The following is a 16,160-nucleotide window of genomic DNA, read 5'->3' as shown; positions in this document are numbered from 1 at the left end:
GGGATAACGTCAAATGATACATAGCGTGGAGGCGGCGGTTTGAATGTGAATAAGTCATTGCAAAGACACCCGACAGCGACAGACCCAAAGGACATGGTGAGGACAGCCGACGACACAAAGACAAGAAGCGAGGGGAGGGCATAGGAGGGATTCCAACGCTAATACCGATGGTCCTGTACCGTCCCCGTTTCGTCATCGTCGTGTATTGTCGTGGCCGACGTGGCTGCGTCGTCATCAGTCGTGTCACCGAGCGTCTCTACGCGTACTCCTCTCGAGGAGCCAACGCTCCGGATGTCCCTGCCTTCTTCTGCGAGCTCGCGGCTCAGCAGCGCCCCTGGCCGCTCGGTCGTCTGGCTCTCCGGACTCTCGCCTTCTTCCACTGGCTGCTCCGTGAAGTCAGGCTTCCGGAGCTGCGATCGGAAAGCGGCCGCAAGAATCGCCGCGTCCGCGCCTGAGAACAAACCAGGATCGGCACTTGTGCGCGATACGATCGACGCCCCGTCGTGGCCTTCGGTGGGTGATGTGGGTCGATGTTCACCCGCCTCCGCGGCGCCAACCGCTCCTCCCAGAGCAGCCGATGCTAGCAGTGGAGATTGGGTATTTCCAGCCGCGTTGGCCATCATGGGCGATGCCGAGTTCATGGATCCACGATGAGACAGCATGCTGTTCCTCCGTTTCATGCGCCGTGACACGAGGAAAGCGATGACGCCAGCGGCGACGAGGGCGAGGAAGCCGAGCACGACGATGACGGCGATCGCCCAGCCAGGGAACTTGTTGGCACTGTTCGACTGCACCGACCCCGAACCCGCCGCCGTCGAGCTTGCTGTGGGTGCGCCGCCGGAGGGATTTGAGGAGGCACTGGTGCCGTTCCCACCGCCCACGCCCGTGCCGAGACTCGTCGACGTCGCGGTCGCGGTCGCTGATGATCTCGACGAGTCCGCGGCAGCTGAGGAGGCCGACGCAGCGGATGCAGACGACATGGAAGCAACGACCCAGTCAGCATAAGTGGTTTCTAGTCATCGCGGTCAATTTCCACCACTGCCCATCAAAACCATCGTTACTCACGAACGGCAGCGAATGTGGATATGGGGAACCGGTAGGCCACGGCGTCCTGAGTGTTGGGCGTAATCGCAAAGTAGTATTGCGAAGTGATGTTCGAGCCGTCCCAGTTTGAGCCGTTGTTGTTTCCCCACCACGAATCATTGACACAAGCCCCTACTTGACCTGAATTGCTCGCCGGGTTGGCGACATTAGACCAACTTTGTACTAGCTCTTGTGAGTCCGCATTATACAGAAATATATCGACTTCGTTTGTGTTGGTGAATTGGGGGAGTCTACTGTTCCCTGCAGATGGACGTCAAGACCTCACTGGAAGAGCAACGACTCAGAATGTGACTTACAGACGAATTCAACCCATTGGTTCTGAGCGAGAGAGATGTTGGAGGTTGGGAAGCAGGAATAGACAGCATTATCGACGTTGTAGCAGTCCTGGTACGCCTGCTCTGTAGAGACGTTAATAAGCCCCGCACAGCCAACGCCGCTTGGCTAGCGACACCGAACTGCACGAGGGGTACTAGGACACGCGAGCAGGGACATGGACGCACCAACTTGGGCTGGGTATGCCTGGCCGCCGCAAGAACCACCATCAGCGCGGGGAGACCGTTCGTGTTGGCTCAGAGACGGCGAGCGGTGGCCGATGGACCGCTTGCGCTTGAGAGACGGCGAGCGGTCGTAGGCCGAAGACTGCGTCGAGGAGGGGCTGACGGTCGCATCAGAGAGGGAGGACATAGGCCGGCTAGTGGGAGGTCGAGGGGAAGGGGGTCGACCGGTGCGGGGGGTGCGATTGGTGACACGCGACGGAGGAAGTAGCTGGAATGTGTGCACGGGCAAACTTGCATTATCCAGTTACAGAGAGAGCCGTGGACGACGAAGGCCCTGAGGACGGACTGGCTGGCGGGGAGGGCAGCGAGAGCGCGACTAGGAGGAGGGATGGATGGACGTCGACATCAGAGGAAAAGACGGGCCTGGGAGCCTCGTCTGCCATCCCCGGCCGGCCCTCGCCAACCACGAATTACCTCATCCCCGCTCGCCTATCCGCCCGTTTCCACCTCTCCATCTCCCAGCCCAGACTCGCCACTCCCATTCGCTCCCTCCGCCGCCGCCGACCCTGCCCCGCCGCCCGCCAGCGACCCCGCCCGCCGTCCGGCCAGCCCGCTCACACGCCCCGGCCTGGAGACCCGGGAGACCGCCACGTGACCTTCCCACCGCTCCCCGTCGCTTCTCGCCCCGCCCGCTCGTCGCTCCCGTCGTCCGAGGCTCCAGGCGCGGGCGCCGTGGCGGCAACATTCCATCTCATGGAACACCCGCACCTGTGTCTGCGTGGGCGAGCGCTGCTATTTCGGTGGCCGTCTACTTTAGGAAATATTCGCAACCAGTAATCACTGCGATGCCTGGAAGCTCTCTGAAGTTGTCGGCCTTTGTCTGTATCTCGACTCTGTGTCTCTGGCGGCTCAGCGTATCTTGACAGGTATTCTACCACTCGTGAAACTTTTCAAAGGCCACCTGCCAGCTAGATCAGCGACGAAATGACAGTCTGCCGTCTCGCAACGTTCTTGTCCCGCAGGATACCACACAGTACCGACACCTACCGCAAGCATCGTGGGCGGCCGCCCAGACCGTTCCGCATCCAATCATGGGCTGATAGTCCCATGTGCTATCAACCATCGCAGCTCGCGGCATCCCATCCCCAGTATGCTCTCTGGCGGCTGGCCATCCCCATCTGCTTCCGGTGATCCATCTCCGCATGTGAGGCTCCCTGTTCGAGGCTGTTCTCCCAAGTTTGGCAGCCTTTTCCACGTTCATTTACATTCAGATGGAGGCCGGCGCGGATGGGACTCGGAGGGCTCGAGCCGCTCCGGTCTCCGGAAGCTTGCACAAATGTCGGACGCTCGTGCGTCTTGGGACCCACGGTTGGTGGGCCTATCGATGTCTTTCAGTCCATATGAGGACTCGACTGCAACCTGGTCCGTCGCACTGCGAGATGGTCAAATGAGCCTGTGTGGTCGCCAAGTCTCAATCAGTCCGGCGCAGCACGCGCAGTCTGTCCACAAGCCTGGGTCAAGAAAGAAAAGCTACGCTTCTTACTGCACGCCTGGGCTTCACGCTAACCTCGGTGATTACATATAGCGTGCGCCCGTACTTTCGGGCCTGGTAGTAGGTGAGTCATTTATATGCGAAACATAGTCAGCAATCGAGCTCAAGGCACACCCTCGTGTGGCACGTAGACAGACGACTCGAACACGAGACGCGGCGTCCTGTTGCTACATGCTACCGCAGTCGATCCTGCACTGCGTGGGGACGGAGAGGGGCGTTGGAATGTACAGTATGGACGTTGGCGTATCAACGTATCCCATGCCGTGCAACGAGGAGGGCTCTCGTTACCTCAGGACAAGCTGCACTGAGAACGTTCATGCGGACCGTCTATCTTTAGCATATATATAGACAATGCTGTGTGTTGTCAGGCAGTTGGTCGATTTAGCAACTGCAATCTTTGTGTGCAGTTTGCGTTCTCCAAATCCGTTCCCTTCCATGATCCATTGATCGCACAAGCGCCCAGGAGTGAGTGCGCCAGGAAACACGTTCCACGTGATAAACGCGACGCGCCTTCTCACCAAGACCGATCATATTGTTTGCTGGCCCGTCACATCCAGCCTTCCTCTCATCCGAGGCAGAGAAACCGGGCTGCAGACACAAACCATGGCTGACAGGGGCTACTTCGCGTTGCTCAGCCATCTATACCACCCGGATACCACCCTGACGCTACCTGTCGTCCAAGCGTCAATCGCGCACTACCTCGCCCGCCTGCCTCAGCCCCCAACGTCCCTATCCGCATCTGTCATCAGCAGCCCGCTCTTCCAGCGGTTCTCCCATGCGAAACTTGATGCACTCTGCACCGCCCACAGGCACGCGGTCCAGGCGAAGGTCAAGCTCTTGCAGGAAGACAAGGGCGGCGTCTTCTCGCGGGGCCTGCATTCGAGGCTGGGGGAGTGGATGAAGGGCGTGCTGGAGGGTTTCCGCGGTGGACATGCGGTGCTGAAGCTGGCGTGCTGTGGCGGGCTGCTGCTTGGCTTGGAGGACTTGGAGCGCGAGCTGCACCTGGGGAATGGCGGCGTGCGGGGGTTGGTGGAGGAGGAGATCGTGCTCGCCCTGGCGGAAGTGCTGGATACGTATTCGTATGTGCCGTATTCGACCGATTGGGCGAAAGATTACAAGTCGGAGTCAGAGGATGGCGAAGGTTCGTTCGTATCGTTGCCTGGAATACTCATTTCTAAGAAGGAAGCCACAGAGCCTCTTGCTCTGTGCCTGTTATTGGCATCTCGTTTCGTGCCTTTGATCTCCACTGCGAGACTGGAGACGCTGCCTTTGCCGGTACGCCAATATGCCTATGAACTAGAACGTCGTCCTCAATCAGTCATAGGTTTTCTCTGACCTCCTCACGTCCACAATCGAATCTGCCTTCCAAGGTGGCAAGTATCTCGCCCATGTCTCCTCTTCCTCGCGCAGGCCAAGTGGGACTGGTCTCGCGTTCGACGTATGTACCTCTCCCCTATCAATGTTCGCCCCTGCTGAGGTCCGCACAGGCCACGTCGCCCTTCGCGGATATCATCCGAACATTGTCCTCGTCAAAATACATCATGTCTATGGCTACACTGTCGAAGTTCTCCGCCCACATATTGTCTATCCTCGCAGAGTCCCGTCCTTCGTACGGGTGGCCGGCTATGGCACAGGCTCTGACTAGGCTAGGACGTACGGCTGGCGCTGTAGAAGCCGACTGGGTGTCCAGCCCATTGCCCGCCGTCTCGAGCGAGGAAGACGTCTGTGAGTCCATAGCTCTTGCTACACTCGGTGGTACAAACTGACGGGTTCTGACTAGCTCCGGAGTCTCGGGAACTACTGGCGCAGATGTGGAACCTGCTGAAGACGCAGCTCTTCACGACGATCATGCTCTGTCAAGCGATCCTGTCGACGGTCGTGTTTGTACCGCCTCCGGGGGTAACCCCCGCTTCATCCACTTCCTCGCCACACTCCCTCTCCTCGGCTGTTCTCCGCACGCTTTCGCGCCTCTCGTTTGTGGTTCACCAGTTTGGCGGCGTGACAGCGTCGGGAGGGGGGTTTCCGGAGCTCAAGAGGGTCTTCTATATGGCGCTGGACGTCCTTGCTTCTGATCCAAGTGAGAGCGAGAGATTTGTGGCGGAACTCTGTCAAGCAGACTCGGCAAACGGTCAGTATGTCCTTGTACGTCTCATCACCTCTGCTGAGCTGCACCTAGCAGTCGATCTTTCGGCATCGGTCCAGAACGTCAAGACTGCGTACGCTCTGGCGTGTATCGAGCAATTGATACCCGTCCTTGGCGACGAATGCATACGCAGGGACGTCTTTGCTCTATGCCTACCGTGCGTCTGTCGTTCTGTGCAGGTATCGCAGTCGTAATGACGCGGAAACACAGGCACCTGTCTAACGCGACACACCGTGAGACATACGAGTCCGCTCACTCTGTGATGCTTGCTATTTTTGCCGCATATGCGCAGAAGACAGGGCAGCAGGCCGCACGCGCGGCAGCAGATGGTGATTCATCCGGCTTCATCAGTCAAATCATCCCGTTCTACACGGGATGCCTGCTGGAGGTAGGGACCACGGACGGTCAGGATTTGAATGCTTGCTGACGTCGTGGATGTAGAACTCCAGCGATGGCAAGCTCGACACCAGCCAGCTCTGCCTGGCGTACGCTGCGGTAGTCCGCAGTGCCACTGCGCTTGGGCAAAACAGGGCAAGCCAATCTGACGGCGAAGTCCTCGCCCGTTTTTGCGTCGAGAGACTCCTAGATGCCATTCATCAAGCTGGAGGTTCACGCGAGCCCTCCAGTGAAGACCTGCATCGCCTTCACTTGACATTGATCGCTACGGTATCTTCCGTTTCATTGGTCCTCTTACCGCGGATATTGGGCGAGTGCAAGGCGGTCATCACTTCTCTCTCCGATTCGTCTGCATCCACTCGGCGAAGAGAATCAACACAGGCGCTGTTCAGGGAAATCTCGGAGAAGGTGGGGGATGCAGAGAAAGAGTACTGCATGCGGTGGTGGTATGACAATCGTGCCTCGTTCGTAGTAGATGTAGAGGAGGCTGCGACTTTGTCGGAGAGCACAACCGTCAAGGGTTCCGAGTCAGCCAGACTGTAGGTCGATCCTGGGATTCTTTGTACAGTACTGTATCAGGCTCGGAAGACTGGGGTCGTCACCGAGGTCAAAGCCACATACTTACTAGCTGTAATGGCCCGCTACTCATGCGCGTTGTGTCACTTGCGATGCCTCTTGAATTTGGACGCGCCGGGTACCTCGCGTCAACGCGATCGGTGTATTGACCACGATCACCGGGGTAAGGAGTGCGGCACTTGCGGGGTAGTTGCCGGGAGGCGCCATGCTAGGTACGCAGAATCATGTGCCCCCGGACATCGTTCCCGACGACACCATGCACAAGTACCTGCCCGACCCAAGTCTCAAGTGCACAGCTCGCCCTGCTGGGCATCCGCCACGTATCTTCCCTCTACTTCCCCTCAAGTAGCCCTCGCTTGTGGACTGGGTTGACAGACTTACCGCCGTGGTCTCTACCCGCACGTCCACGACACATACATCGCCGCAGAACGTTTCATGTTGCGCAAGTCGGCTGCATCGTTCAGAGTGACTACCCGGTCGGTTGAGTCATCTGTGAGTGTTCCTCTACTCTCAGACTCTGGTATTTGGGGAAAGTGCACGTCGCGCGCAAGTCTAGCAGCGTGATGGGCGTATGGTTGGAAGGGCTCAGCTAGGCCAGGCTACGTTGGCCGTATAATATACTTCAACCTTGCCCATCTGGCTCGGGAAGGATCTAAACAAGTCTCGCTTATGCAAGCTCCCCTCCAACCTCCGCGCCCCATACAGGGTGAAAGTCAGATGTACTGTGGGGAAATGCGGGACATTGAGGAGACACGTCTGAATGGACCGTGCAGGGTTAACTGGCTATACGGGCTTCATTTCTCCGTCGGAGAGATCGTCCAGACGTCATGGGAGTTCTGCAAGGCCTGGCATCGGTCCCCAGACGGAAGGCCGAGCTCGGCTCTCCGCGGGGACGGGACTACTTCATTACTATGTGGACTCGAGCTGGCGTGCACGGACGCTTTCCTTGACCCCTACGCGTTCTGCAGCCCATGAAAGGTTTCCGGCTTCTCCAGGCGAGCAATGTGCGCATCAGGCTGAACGCTGTGCAGAAAATTCCAATCTTGCTCGAGCCGTCATCTTTAGCTCAGAACACCTACTGACCCGCTTGCATCTTACAGCAACACCGAACGTTGACTGCCATGTCCAAGCCTCGCAACATCTCGTCCTCCGCCCCAAGGCGGAACGCAGTGCCTCCCGGTTACAAGGAGGACCCCAGCGCAGGTCCCATGCTGCGCTTCGAGGCTACTCTCCCTCGGCTCCCCGTCCCACCACTTGCCTCTACTACCGCCAAATACCTCGAGTCCGTCCAGCCACATCTCACGCCAGAGCAGTTCTCCAGGACGCAGGCGGCCGTGAAGGCGTTCGCGGACTCGGCGCAGAGCAAGGAGCTGCAGGCGCGCCTCGAGGCGAGGGCGGGCGAGCCGGGCAGGCGGAGCTGGCTGGCGGAGTGGTGGAGCGAGGCCGCGTACATGGGCTACCGCGACCCGGTCGTGGTGTATGTGAGCTACTACTACGTGCATGTGGACGACAAGCAGAGGCCAGGCCAGGCGAGGAGGGCGGCGCATCTTCTGAAGGCGATGCTTCCATTCCGCTACATGGTCGAGAGGTGAGAGTCCGTAGTCCAGGCTTTGCCAGGTTGTGCTGAAGGTGATGCAGCAAACAGCTGGAGCCGGAGAAAATAAGGGGGACGCCGCTGGCGATGGAGTCTTACAAGTACCTGTACGTGCTGCCCTCAAGATGATATCCGTCTGTGCTCTGATGTGACCTGTTGTAGCTTCCATTCAAGTCGGTATCCCGTCAAGCCGTCCGACACGGCACACAAGTTCGACCCGACGACCCACAATCATGTCGTCTTCGTGCGGAAGAACAAGTTCTTCAAGGTGCCGCTCGCGGACAAGAGCGGCCGCGAGCTCACGGCAGCAGAGCTTGAGGCTCAGATTGAGAAGGTCATCGCCTTGGCTGGCAGCGAGAAGGCAGTACCTGTGGGTGCTCTCACCAGCGAGAACAGGGACACCTGGGCCGACGTAAGTGCTATCCATACTTGAACTCGCTCTCAGAGGGTTTACATATTGTTTGCTAGGCGCGTGTGGCGCTTCTTGCAGCGTCACCATCGAATGCGGCTGCACTGGAGGAGATCGAGTCCGCGATGGTCGTTGTCTGCTTGGATGACATCGCGCCGGTAACTCGCGAGGAAGCCAGCTGGTCCTGCTGGGTTGGTGATGGCAGAAATCGGTTCTACGACAAGCACCAACGTATGTCTTACCTAACTTTGTGGAGTCGCTTTCATTCTGACCAATGCGTATGCCGTAGTGATTGTCTTCGAGAACGGGAAGTCTGGCTTCCTCGGCGAGCACTCATGTATGGATGGCACGCCAACTCTTCGCACGAACGAGTTCATGCTCGCTTCGCTTGCTGCCGGCAAGATTGACCTTGGACCTGCACGCACGGCGGAGACGGCCAAGGACCTCGAGGCTCCCACGGAGCTCACGTTTGTTCTCGATGGCAACACGAACCAGTATATCAAGGAGGCCGAGAAGAACTTCGACGACCTCGTGGGCAAGCACGACATGCATGTACGTTGCCTATCCTACCATATCTAAATATCTTCATTTGCTGAACTCTCCTCTGTCCAGGTGCTGCACTACGAAGGTTACGGCAAGGAATACATCAAGAAGTTCAAGGCGTCGCCAGACGCGTGGGCTCAGCTTGTCAAGCAGCTCGCCTTCCATAAGATGTACAACCGGCCTGGCGTGTGCTACGAGAGCGCTCAGACGCGCAAGTACCAGCAGGGCCGCACGGAGGTAATCCGGGCCGCGAGCAACGAGAGCAAGGCGTGGGCGGAAGCCATGCTGAATCCCTCGGAATCGGTGCGTAAAGGTCCCATCCACGGCGTCCTGTGTGCATCCCGCTCACCCGTTGGGGTTTAGGACGAGAAGCGTGCGGCTCTTTTCCGCAAGGCGGTGGCACGCCACTTGCAGTATGCAGCGTGGGCGGCGGATGGCCAGGGCGTGGACCGGCATCTGTTCGGATTGAAGATGATGCTGAAGGAGGGTGAGGCGACACCGCCGATCTACACCGACGAGGCATTTTCCAAGACGAACCACTGGGAGTTGTCAACGTCGAACCTCTCTTCGCCTTTCCTGGACGGCTGGGGCTATGGTGAAGGTGAGCTATTCGGCTCAATAACTGTCAGGTATGATACTGATATACCTGGTGTAGTCGTGCCCGATGGATACGGTTTGTCGTACTCTATCGGTGACGAGTATATCCGCTGGACGATAACGAGTCTGAAGAGGAGGACGGCTGACCTGAAGCACTACCTTGCTGAGGCGGCAACGGAAACTAGGCAGATGATGGAGCGGGCCGCGGCGGCGGAAGCAACCAAGGGCGATGGTAAGGCGAAGTTGTGAATTGACACGGAGAACATCCTCGTCAGCACGGCATTCATTTGTAGTCATGATACCAGTGTATTCGAACTCATGTCATGATCAGTGCGTGAGAGTGACTGACCCGCCTGTCGCGACGAGCGCACAGTACAGTAGTGGGCTGCCTGTAAGCCACTCACATCTTGTAGTAGGACTCGGGTGCGTGGATTCCCAGTGGAACGCGGCACTACAAATTGGATGTTTTCAACTACACGGGCAGAAATCTGCCAGTAGGCAACCGTAGGGCGGGTAACGAGGCACCCGCAGGGGAATGATGATATTTTGACGGATAGCTTGACGGTGTCCTGTGAATCAAGGGTGATGTCGCACCTGCAGGACGGGCCTGTGGTTTGCTTGTAGGTCTTACACGTGGGCCGCTGTGACATAATCCCCACCAGAAAGGGGAACCAAAGTGTGACTCTAAGCGAAGCGAGGCACGAGCGGCGCGTAGAAGTGAGTCTACGCACGCAGGAGGAGATTAGGCGCGCATCGCTCTCCTTCTGCGCGCTCACTCCGACGATCACTCTCGAAAGCCCAGCAGCCGCTACGAGCTTTCGAAGACCTCTCGTTTTCCCCACCCTCCACTCCCTCTTCACGCAGCACACGCCGCAACAAACCCAATCTCACAACATTTCTTGGGCTCGACGTGTCTATCCTGCGGCCAGCAGAGGCAACGGAAACGCAGGGCTGCGGTATCAACCCACCCGCCCTCGCGGCTCACCCGTTGCCCCCAGGTCCAGGCAGACTCTTTGAGTCGGGCAGCCCTTCGGGCTGCGCCCCACAACCGCATCCTTTCCCACTCTTTCTGAGTCCCTCGCGCGACTCATCATCTCTCATACAGACCTTCCGAGATCGCTCGGAATTAATTAGGCTGGCGCGCTTCGTCTCTTACGTTAAAGCAACCGCCCCTCACCGTATCTAGTGTCACACACACTCGCTGTACTACTCTACTAGTCGTATCCCAGTACATAGACCGGCCATAAGGACAAGGGGAAACTGTAAAAATAATTCAAACATAGCGGGAGTCGAACCCCGGTATAATGGATGAAGGCAACGTCGTAGCCAACTGAGTCATGCTGGCTTTGTTAGCAGACTCAACGACTTGTATATGTATGTCACTATTATCCATGCCCATACAACCTCTTCAAGTGCAAGTCCGGTCTTGACTTGCTCGACTCTTGAGCATGCTACATATGTATCGCGCGTTCTCAACGCGGAAGTCAGAATACGTGAGGATATAGGAAATCTTATTTCGGGCAAATTCATAATGTCTCTATGATCACAGTACCCTTGCAGCCTTGCTCACCACTCCAGTAAGTTATCCTCGCCTTGGACTTCGCGGTCGCTGCGAGTGCGTCACCTGACGCTACCCAAAAAGGTAGGTGTACCGTGCCCTCGGGTCCATCAAAGTACTCTGTGATATATGCACACGTAACCCGAGGGCAAAACGCCGACCTTGAACCGCAAGCAGATCGCATGCAGATCGCAGGCTGCTCACAGGCGGGACTGCGCGAAATTACACGGTACCTCCGCTGATAGGATTCCTCCAGATTTTTTTCCGGCCGTGTACTAGTACTTGCGGTGTCGGAGGCGGGCGCCTCGATGTGAGCATCCATACGCGCCCATGGCGGGCGTGCACTGCAACCGCGGTCCGGTGGTAACCCAATCTTGACGCTCACGCTCTAATATGGCGCTCATCATTCATGCAACCTGTACATGTATTACAACCGCCTACCCCGTCCAGCGCATGAACGGTGGTTGAACGCGGCCACCCCAGCTGCCCACCCTCCATTGCACGCACGAGGCCCCGTCGGTCGTCCTCCCGCGAACCAGCCGTAACGCCGCAGCGAGCCCGCGCATCCCGGCGAAACACGTCACATCCGGGGAATGGGACGCTCAGCAACGACGAGCGCGATGGACGAGTCGTTTCAGAGCGACCAGCTAGCTGCAAGTGGGTGTTCAACCAGAGCTCTTCGCGTTTCATGTGCCTTACTAATGCCAATCGCAAAGGCCCGCGACGATCTTTGTTGAGGAAATGGAGAGATAGCATCGTGTTCAACAAAGATGATACGCCTATGCTCTCCGCAGAGCCCACCCCAGAAGAGGTGCCCGAGACGCGGAGACTTTCGCGGGTTCTTCGGACGTTCAGTGTCCCACCGAAGCTGCCGCCGGAGCTCTGCGACAGAACCATCGACCACCTCCACTATGACCGTGCTGCTCTTCGTGCATGCTCTCTGACGTGCCGAGCATGGCTGCCCGCATCGCGCCTTCACCTCTTCCGGCACGTCTACCTGGGAAGTAGGGTGCTCCCATCGTTCTTGACTCTCCTAATAATGAATCGCGCTCTTGGGCCGTATGTGGAGGACGTGACGATCGTCACACGGAGCCAGGGGTTTTCGGTACCGGAGGTCGATCAGATGAGAACGCTACAATTCTTGAAAGAGGTCCTAGACCGGCTCCCCTCCGTGAAGATCCTCAGGATACCCGCGTTCTTTCACATATCCGTTCTTGAGACCGTCATCCTCGCGGCACTATCAAAGTCGCTACAGGCGATATTTTTCTCTGGTCTGGTCATCGCTGACCTCCGGGCGCTCTCCGACCTGCTAGGCTCCTTCCCACACCTGCAGTCGGTCGCCTTTTCGCACGAGATCTTATGGCTGCCCGCTATACCTTTGCCCCCGCCAACGGACGGCCAGACCGCTCCCGCTCTTCCCCTGCGCCATCTGCGCATCAGCGTGCCTCCCAAGGAACACGGCGCTGCGGACTTCGTGAAGTGGCTAGGTTCGTGCTTCAAACTCCCCGAAGTGCGCAGTGCGAGCATCCAGTATGGCGAGACGTTTCGGAGTCATGGCCAGCCATTGGGAGTTGGTCAACTGCTCAACAAGCTCGGGCCCTCGCTCGAGAAGCTTGAGATCGTGATGCCTCGTGATGTGCGCCTCAAAGGTTCGTTTGCATCGCCAGATACGAGTGTTGCTTTACTGATGCGAAATTCTCAGGCATGCACTTTGAGCTGAGCCAGTGCACGAGACTGAGGCACATCTCCTTCCCTGAGTCCAGAAAAAACAACGACGGGGGTGTCATCTACAGCACCCAGTACTTCTTCCCGACGTGGGCCGCGATGTTCCTGTCCCGCATCAAGACCAACAGCGTCCGCTCCATCTCGTTCACAATCAACTTCCAGAGCAACAACGACCTCCGCGACCTCGCGCACATCGAGGAGATCGCGCTGCCGCTGTCGCGCCCGGAGTTCAGCCAATTGGCGAAGGTCGAGTTCCGGATCCTGGGCCGCTTCGAACTGCAGATCCGGAGGTTCATCAAAGAGGAGCTGCCTGAGCTGTACGCTCGGGGGATCGTGTCTTTTGTGTGAGTGATTTGTCGGACGTCCGAGATGCGTGTTTCTTATGTTTTGGAAACTTGGATGCAGGACCTCTAAACCCCGGCCTCGCTCACACTCGCACAGGCGGGGGCACTTTCAGAGGGCCTTTCGCACGGTCCGCTTTGGATGATTATCGATATATTTATTGACATTGTCGTCTTGCTCTCGCTGCATCTCACGTACTCTGAATCTTGCACTTTGTACATGTACTAGCTTCATTTTTAACTGTGGTGGACACTTCCCTTTGTTGAGCATATGCATGCTGCCTAGCCTGGGCTACTGTTCAATCGTTCACGCCAGACCTGGTAGTCTGGATTGCCGTTGCATACTGTGAGTGGAGTGGAGTATACAGTATACCTGCAGTCTGCAGATGAGCTTGTGCACGAGCCATAAGTAGTCTGAGCATACCGGAGGCTCGTGAGACAGTATAGGCGCCCGTGAGCGTCCAGTATCCACGAGATCTGGGTTTCGTTGACTTTGGCGCCGGCATCTGTGGCTGAAAAGTTTGAAGCAAGAAACTGTGCAGCCGCTGTACAGTTGCCACCCATGCCGCCGCAAAGCCCCCCGCCCGTCCCCCCGCCCGCCAGCGGCGGTGACGCATCACTTACAGGTGTGTTGATATATCCAATAGATCGTCTTCCTTTTACCTCATGAGGCTTGTCATGCCATGAACAGACACGAGCGGTGGCTCCATCCAGACCCTTAAGCAAAACTACCTGAGCCTCCTGCCCCAGGAGCAGATCATTCAGATATGTCTCGCGCTCGACCTTCATGCGCCTCAGCATGTCCAGACTACAGTATGGCCAGTGGACTTGCAGGCCGCCATACAGACTTTGAAGAGTGGCACTGCACCTTCGACGCCGGGGCCACTTGTCGCCGCCGATGTGCACTCACTGCTTGACCAGCCGACCAAGGATGCACCGACAGAGCAGGTACACCCTCCAGGGCCCCCCGTAAGTACCAGTGGGGTTCCGCCGATGGCCTCTTTGCTAGATGATGCTGCACCACCATCGCGCTCCTCCCAGCCGTCACCGTCTTCTGCAGAGACCGCAGCACCGAAGCCTTCGCAGGACAGTGAGCCGTCGACCCACGGACCATCAATCGCTGGTCCATCAACACCAGCGTATCCGCGGTCAGCTGCGAATAGCCCTGCCCCGCAACCACCCAGCGTGCCTCAACCTCACGCGCCGTACCCGTACGCACCATACGGCTATGTACCGAAAACACCCCAGCAGCCCGCCTATCCTCACACGCCCTACTATGCCACTTCCCCGCCTGTCCCCCCTGGCTATCCACCCCATTATCCCTATGCTGGGTACCCGCCTCCCCCAGGCTACCCATCGACGTCCACTGGTCACCCGGCGTACCCGCCAGCTGGGTCGCCGCCGCCGGGAGCGATGACTGAATCTCCGGCCAATGCGGCGTATCCGATGCCTCCCGCGGAGGACTTGCCGTCATATGAGGAGATGATTGTTGAGGCTCTGATGGACACGAGCGACCCGGAGGGTGCGGCGCCGAAAGACCTGTTCGCGTGGATGGCGTCGCGGTACCCGCTGCAGACGAACTTCCGCCCGAGTGCGAGCCAGGCGCTGCAGAAAGCCTACAAGCGTGGCAGGCTTGAGAAGAGGCATGGCGGGAAGTACCGCATTAACCCGTCATGGGAGGGCGGCACAGTGAGTACAGTTTTCGTTCAGTGTCTCAACGGAACGGCCGGATGAATGTAGTCTCATGTTGTCTGCTATCATAGACATCCAAACGCACTACTCGAAAGCCCCAGACACTTGCACAAACGACCTACGCTATGCAACAAGGGCCACCTGCGTCACCCTTCACCAACGCACCCCTTCATCACCGCTCCAACCATACACCATATCCTCAGTCTGGCCCGCCAGGCCATTATTCCGGCTATCCATACAACTATCCTCCTTCAGGCTACCCTTCGTATCATACGCCAGGTCTATCGCAGTACTATCAACAGCAGCCTGGACACCAGCCGACGACGGCAAACAAGACCCCTGCTCAAAGCTCTGCCCCCGCACCAGCAGCGTCGGCTGCGCCGTCCGCGTCAAGTACGGCCCCCGCAGTGGCAGGTAGCAGCAAGGACGGTGCGGACAAGGCGCATACAGCAGACGGGCACGACGCGAATGCTTGGGAAGCGGCTCAGCATATCCTCCAAGCCATCAACTTCACGCTGCACCAAATCGAAGACCCAGAGCAGCCTGAAACGCCTGCGGTCACCGCCTCGAACGCTCCGGCTACAGCTCCTGCGGCCCCGAGCACGAGCGCGCCCACGCAGACTGCCGCGGAGGCACCGCGGACGACGCTCACTGAGGATGAGCGAGCATCGCTGCAGGCACAGCTGGCCCTGCTCGCTGCTCAGCTCACGGAGATCGCGAACGAGAGCGACGACGAGGATGAAGATATGCAGGAGCCTATTCAGGTACCCTCTCAACTCCAACCAGCACACGAGCTACCTGCACTAGAGGGTGCGCAGGCGCAGCCTGAAAGCATACCCCAAGCTGTACCGCCAGTACAATCGGAAGCCTCGGCTGCCCCCGACAGCAATCAGTTCGGGGACCTCTCTTCGGAGGCAGCTGGCCGCGCGATGGCGATGCTCTTGGACAATCTTGACAGCGCCGCTCAGGCGCTGGCGGCGGAGGAAGGGGAGGAAAGCGACGAGGACGAGGACATGGAGATGGTGGAGGTACCGACGTACGTCGAGAGTGATGCGTTACGGACTTGAGTGTTGGATATCTGTTTCTTTCAGTTGTGTCACATACTTAGCATTGTTCAAACGTAGTTTCAGTTCCGTTCTAAGGATCACATTGTCAACGCTGGCATCATTCTCGGGAACACATCATATTCTCGTGCGTCTGTCCGCTATCGATGGTACCAAGGCGTACATGTTCCCGAGACTACGCCCGCCCGAACCATACAACAGGCTGATTAATACGTACTCATTTGTGCTCGAAGGCTGACTGAAGGGCGCAGAGCGAGATGACTTTGCAGTAGACAGTGGCTGCAGCTGCAGAATAGTATGGGCTTTGCACCCGAAGCAATATGCAAGAGTATCTTCGTGCTCATTGTCCCAAGCCGCATTCGAGTCTGG

At 57.9% G+C, this 16,160-nt stretch overlaps 6 protein-coding genes across 6 annotated transcripts; 5 read left to right on the top strand and 1 right to left on the bottom strand.

Moving 5' to 3' along the window:
- Positions 1 to 158: 158 nt before the first annotated feature.
- On the bottom strand, positions 159 to 2,134 carry C8Q71DRAFT_820316 (uncharacterized protein; the record flags this gene model as incomplete). Its single annotated transcript, XM_047926171.1, has 4 exons — positions 1,605 to 2,134; positions 1,401 to 1,502; positions 1,066 to 1,344; positions 159 to 1,012 (listed from the first exon to the last, which is right to left on the bottom strand). Exons 1-4 carry the CDS (start codon positions 1,786 to 1,788, stop codon positions 159 to 161), a joined length of 1,419 nt encoding a protein of 472 aa, XP_047782684.1. The 5' UTR covers positions 1,789 to 2,134.
- Positions 2,135 to 2,580: 446 nt separating this feature from the next.
- On the top strand, positions 2,581 to 3,575 carry C8Q71DRAFT_327137 (uncharacterized protein). Its single transcript, XM_047917842.1, has 3 exons — positions 2,581 to 3,130; positions 3,187 to 3,217; positions 3,285 to 3,575. The coding sequence occupies exons 1-3, from the start codon at positions 2,752 to 2,754 to the stop codon at positions 3,499 to 3,501; spliced, it is 627 nt and encodes a 208-aa protein (XP_047782683.1). The 5' UTR covers positions 2,581 to 2,751; the 3' UTR covers positions 3,502 to 3,575.
- A 15-nt stretch (positions 3,576 to 3,590) lies between these two features.
- On the top strand, positions 3,591 to 6,519 carry C8Q71DRAFT_803106 (uncharacterized protein). The gene is made up of 8 exons (XM_047925966.1): positions 3,591 to 4,294; positions 4,346 to 4,428; positions 4,478 to 4,591; positions 4,641 to 4,878; positions 4,934 to 5,281; positions 5,330 to 5,453; positions 5,507 to 5,684; positions 5,738 to 6,519. Exons 1-8 carry the CDS (start codon positions 3,757 to 3,759, stop codon positions 6,233 to 6,235), a joined length of 2,121 nt encoding a protein of 706 aa, XP_047782682.1. The 5' UTR covers positions 3,591 to 3,756; the 3' UTR covers positions 6,236 to 6,519.
- An 870-nt stretch (positions 6,520 to 7,389) lies between these two features.
- On the top strand, positions 7,390 to 9,660 carry C8Q71DRAFT_853783 (acyltransferase ChoActase/COT/CPT; the record flags this gene model as incomplete). Its single annotated transcript, XM_047926977.1, has 8 exons — positions 7,390 to 7,856; positions 7,907 to 7,969; positions 8,025 to 8,274; positions 8,331 to 8,502; positions 8,561 to 8,823; positions 8,884 to 9,117; positions 9,178 to 9,415; positions 9,470 to 9,660. The coding sequence occupies 8 exons, from the start codon at positions 7,390 to 7,392 to the stop codon at positions 9,658 to 9,660; spliced, it is 1,878 nt and encodes a 625-aa protein (XP_047782681.1).
- Positions 9,661 to 11,750: 2,090 nt separating this feature from the next.
- C8Q71DRAFT_700321 (uncharacterized protein) lies at positions 11,751 to 13,042 on the top strand (the record flags this gene model as incomplete). The annotated part of the gene is made up of 2 exons (XM_047920117.1): positions 11,751 to 12,618; positions 12,672 to 13,042. 2 exons carry the CDS (start codon positions 11,751 to 11,753, stop codon positions 13,040 to 13,042), a joined length of 1,239 nt encoding a protein of 412 aa, XP_047782680.1.
- Positions 13,043 to 13,541: 499 nt separating this feature from the next.
- C8Q71DRAFT_736646 (uncharacterized protein) lies at positions 13,542 to 15,904 on the top strand. Its single transcript, XM_047922569.1, has 3 exons — positions 13,542 to 13,661; positions 13,727 to 14,724; positions 14,799 to 15,904. The coding sequence occupies exons 1-3, from the start codon at positions 13,598 to 13,600 to the stop codon at positions 15,792 to 15,794; spliced, it is 2,058 nt and encodes a 685-aa protein (XP_047782679.1). The 5' UTR covers positions 13,542 to 13,597; the 3' UTR covers positions 15,795 to 15,904.
- Positions 15,905 to 16,160: the final 256 nt, after the last annotated feature.

Source organism: Rhodofomes roseus, assembly GCF_022264815.1.
Source record: "Rhodofomes roseus strain CIRM-BRFM 1785 chromosome Unknown C8Q71scaffold_3, whole genome shotgun sequence".
Classification (NCBI taxonomy): domain Eukaryota; kingdom Fungi; phylum Basidiomycota; class Agaricomycetes; order Polyporales; family Fomitopsidaceae; genus Rhodofomes; species Rhodofomes roseus.
The sequence above is the reverse complement of the archived record's forward strand: the minus strand, read 5'-3'. Positions and strand labels throughout refer to the sequence as shown.

Excerpts from the sequence above, each read along its gene's own strand:
- C8Q71DRAFT_803106 (XM_047925966.1), top strand. The coding sequence starts at position 3,757 with ATGGCTGACAGGGGCTACTTCGCGTTGCTCAGCCATCTATACCACCCG. Across the intron at positions 4,592-4,640 it reads GGACTGGTCTCGCGTTCGAC|GCCACGTCGCCCTTCGCGGA; the intron begins GTATGTACCTCT and ends AGGTCCGCACAG. Across the intron at positions 4,879-4,933 it reads CTCGAGCGAGGAAGACGTCT|CTCCGGAGTCTCGGGAACTA; the intron begins GTGAGTCCATAG and ends GGTTCTGACTAG.
- C8Q71DRAFT_327137 (XM_047917842.1), top strand. The coding sequence starts at position 2,752 with ATGCTCTCTGGCGGCTGGCCATCCCCATCTGCTTCCGGTGATCCATCT. Across the intron at positions 3,131-3,186 it reads GCCTGGGTCAAGAAAGAAAA|CGTGCGCCCGTACTTTCGGG; the intron begins GCTACGCTTCTT and ends GATTACATATAG. Across the intron at positions 3,218-3,284 it reads ACTTTCGGGCCTGGTAGTAG|ACAGACGACTCGAACACGAG; the intron begins GTGAGTCATTTA and ends TGTGGCACGTAG.
- C8Q71DRAFT_736646 (XM_047922569.1), top strand. The coding sequence starts at position 13,598 with ATGCCGCCGCAAAGCCCCCCGCCCGTCCCCCCGCCCGCCAGCGGCGGT. Across the intron at positions 13,662-13,726 it reads CGGTGACGCATCACTTACAG|ACACGAGCGGTGGCTCCATC; the intron begins GTGTGTTGATAT and ends TGCCATGAACAG. Across the intron at positions 14,725-14,798 it reads CGTCATGGGAGGGCGGCACA|ACATCCAAACGCACTACTCG; the intron begins GTGAGTACAGTT and ends CTGCTATCATAG.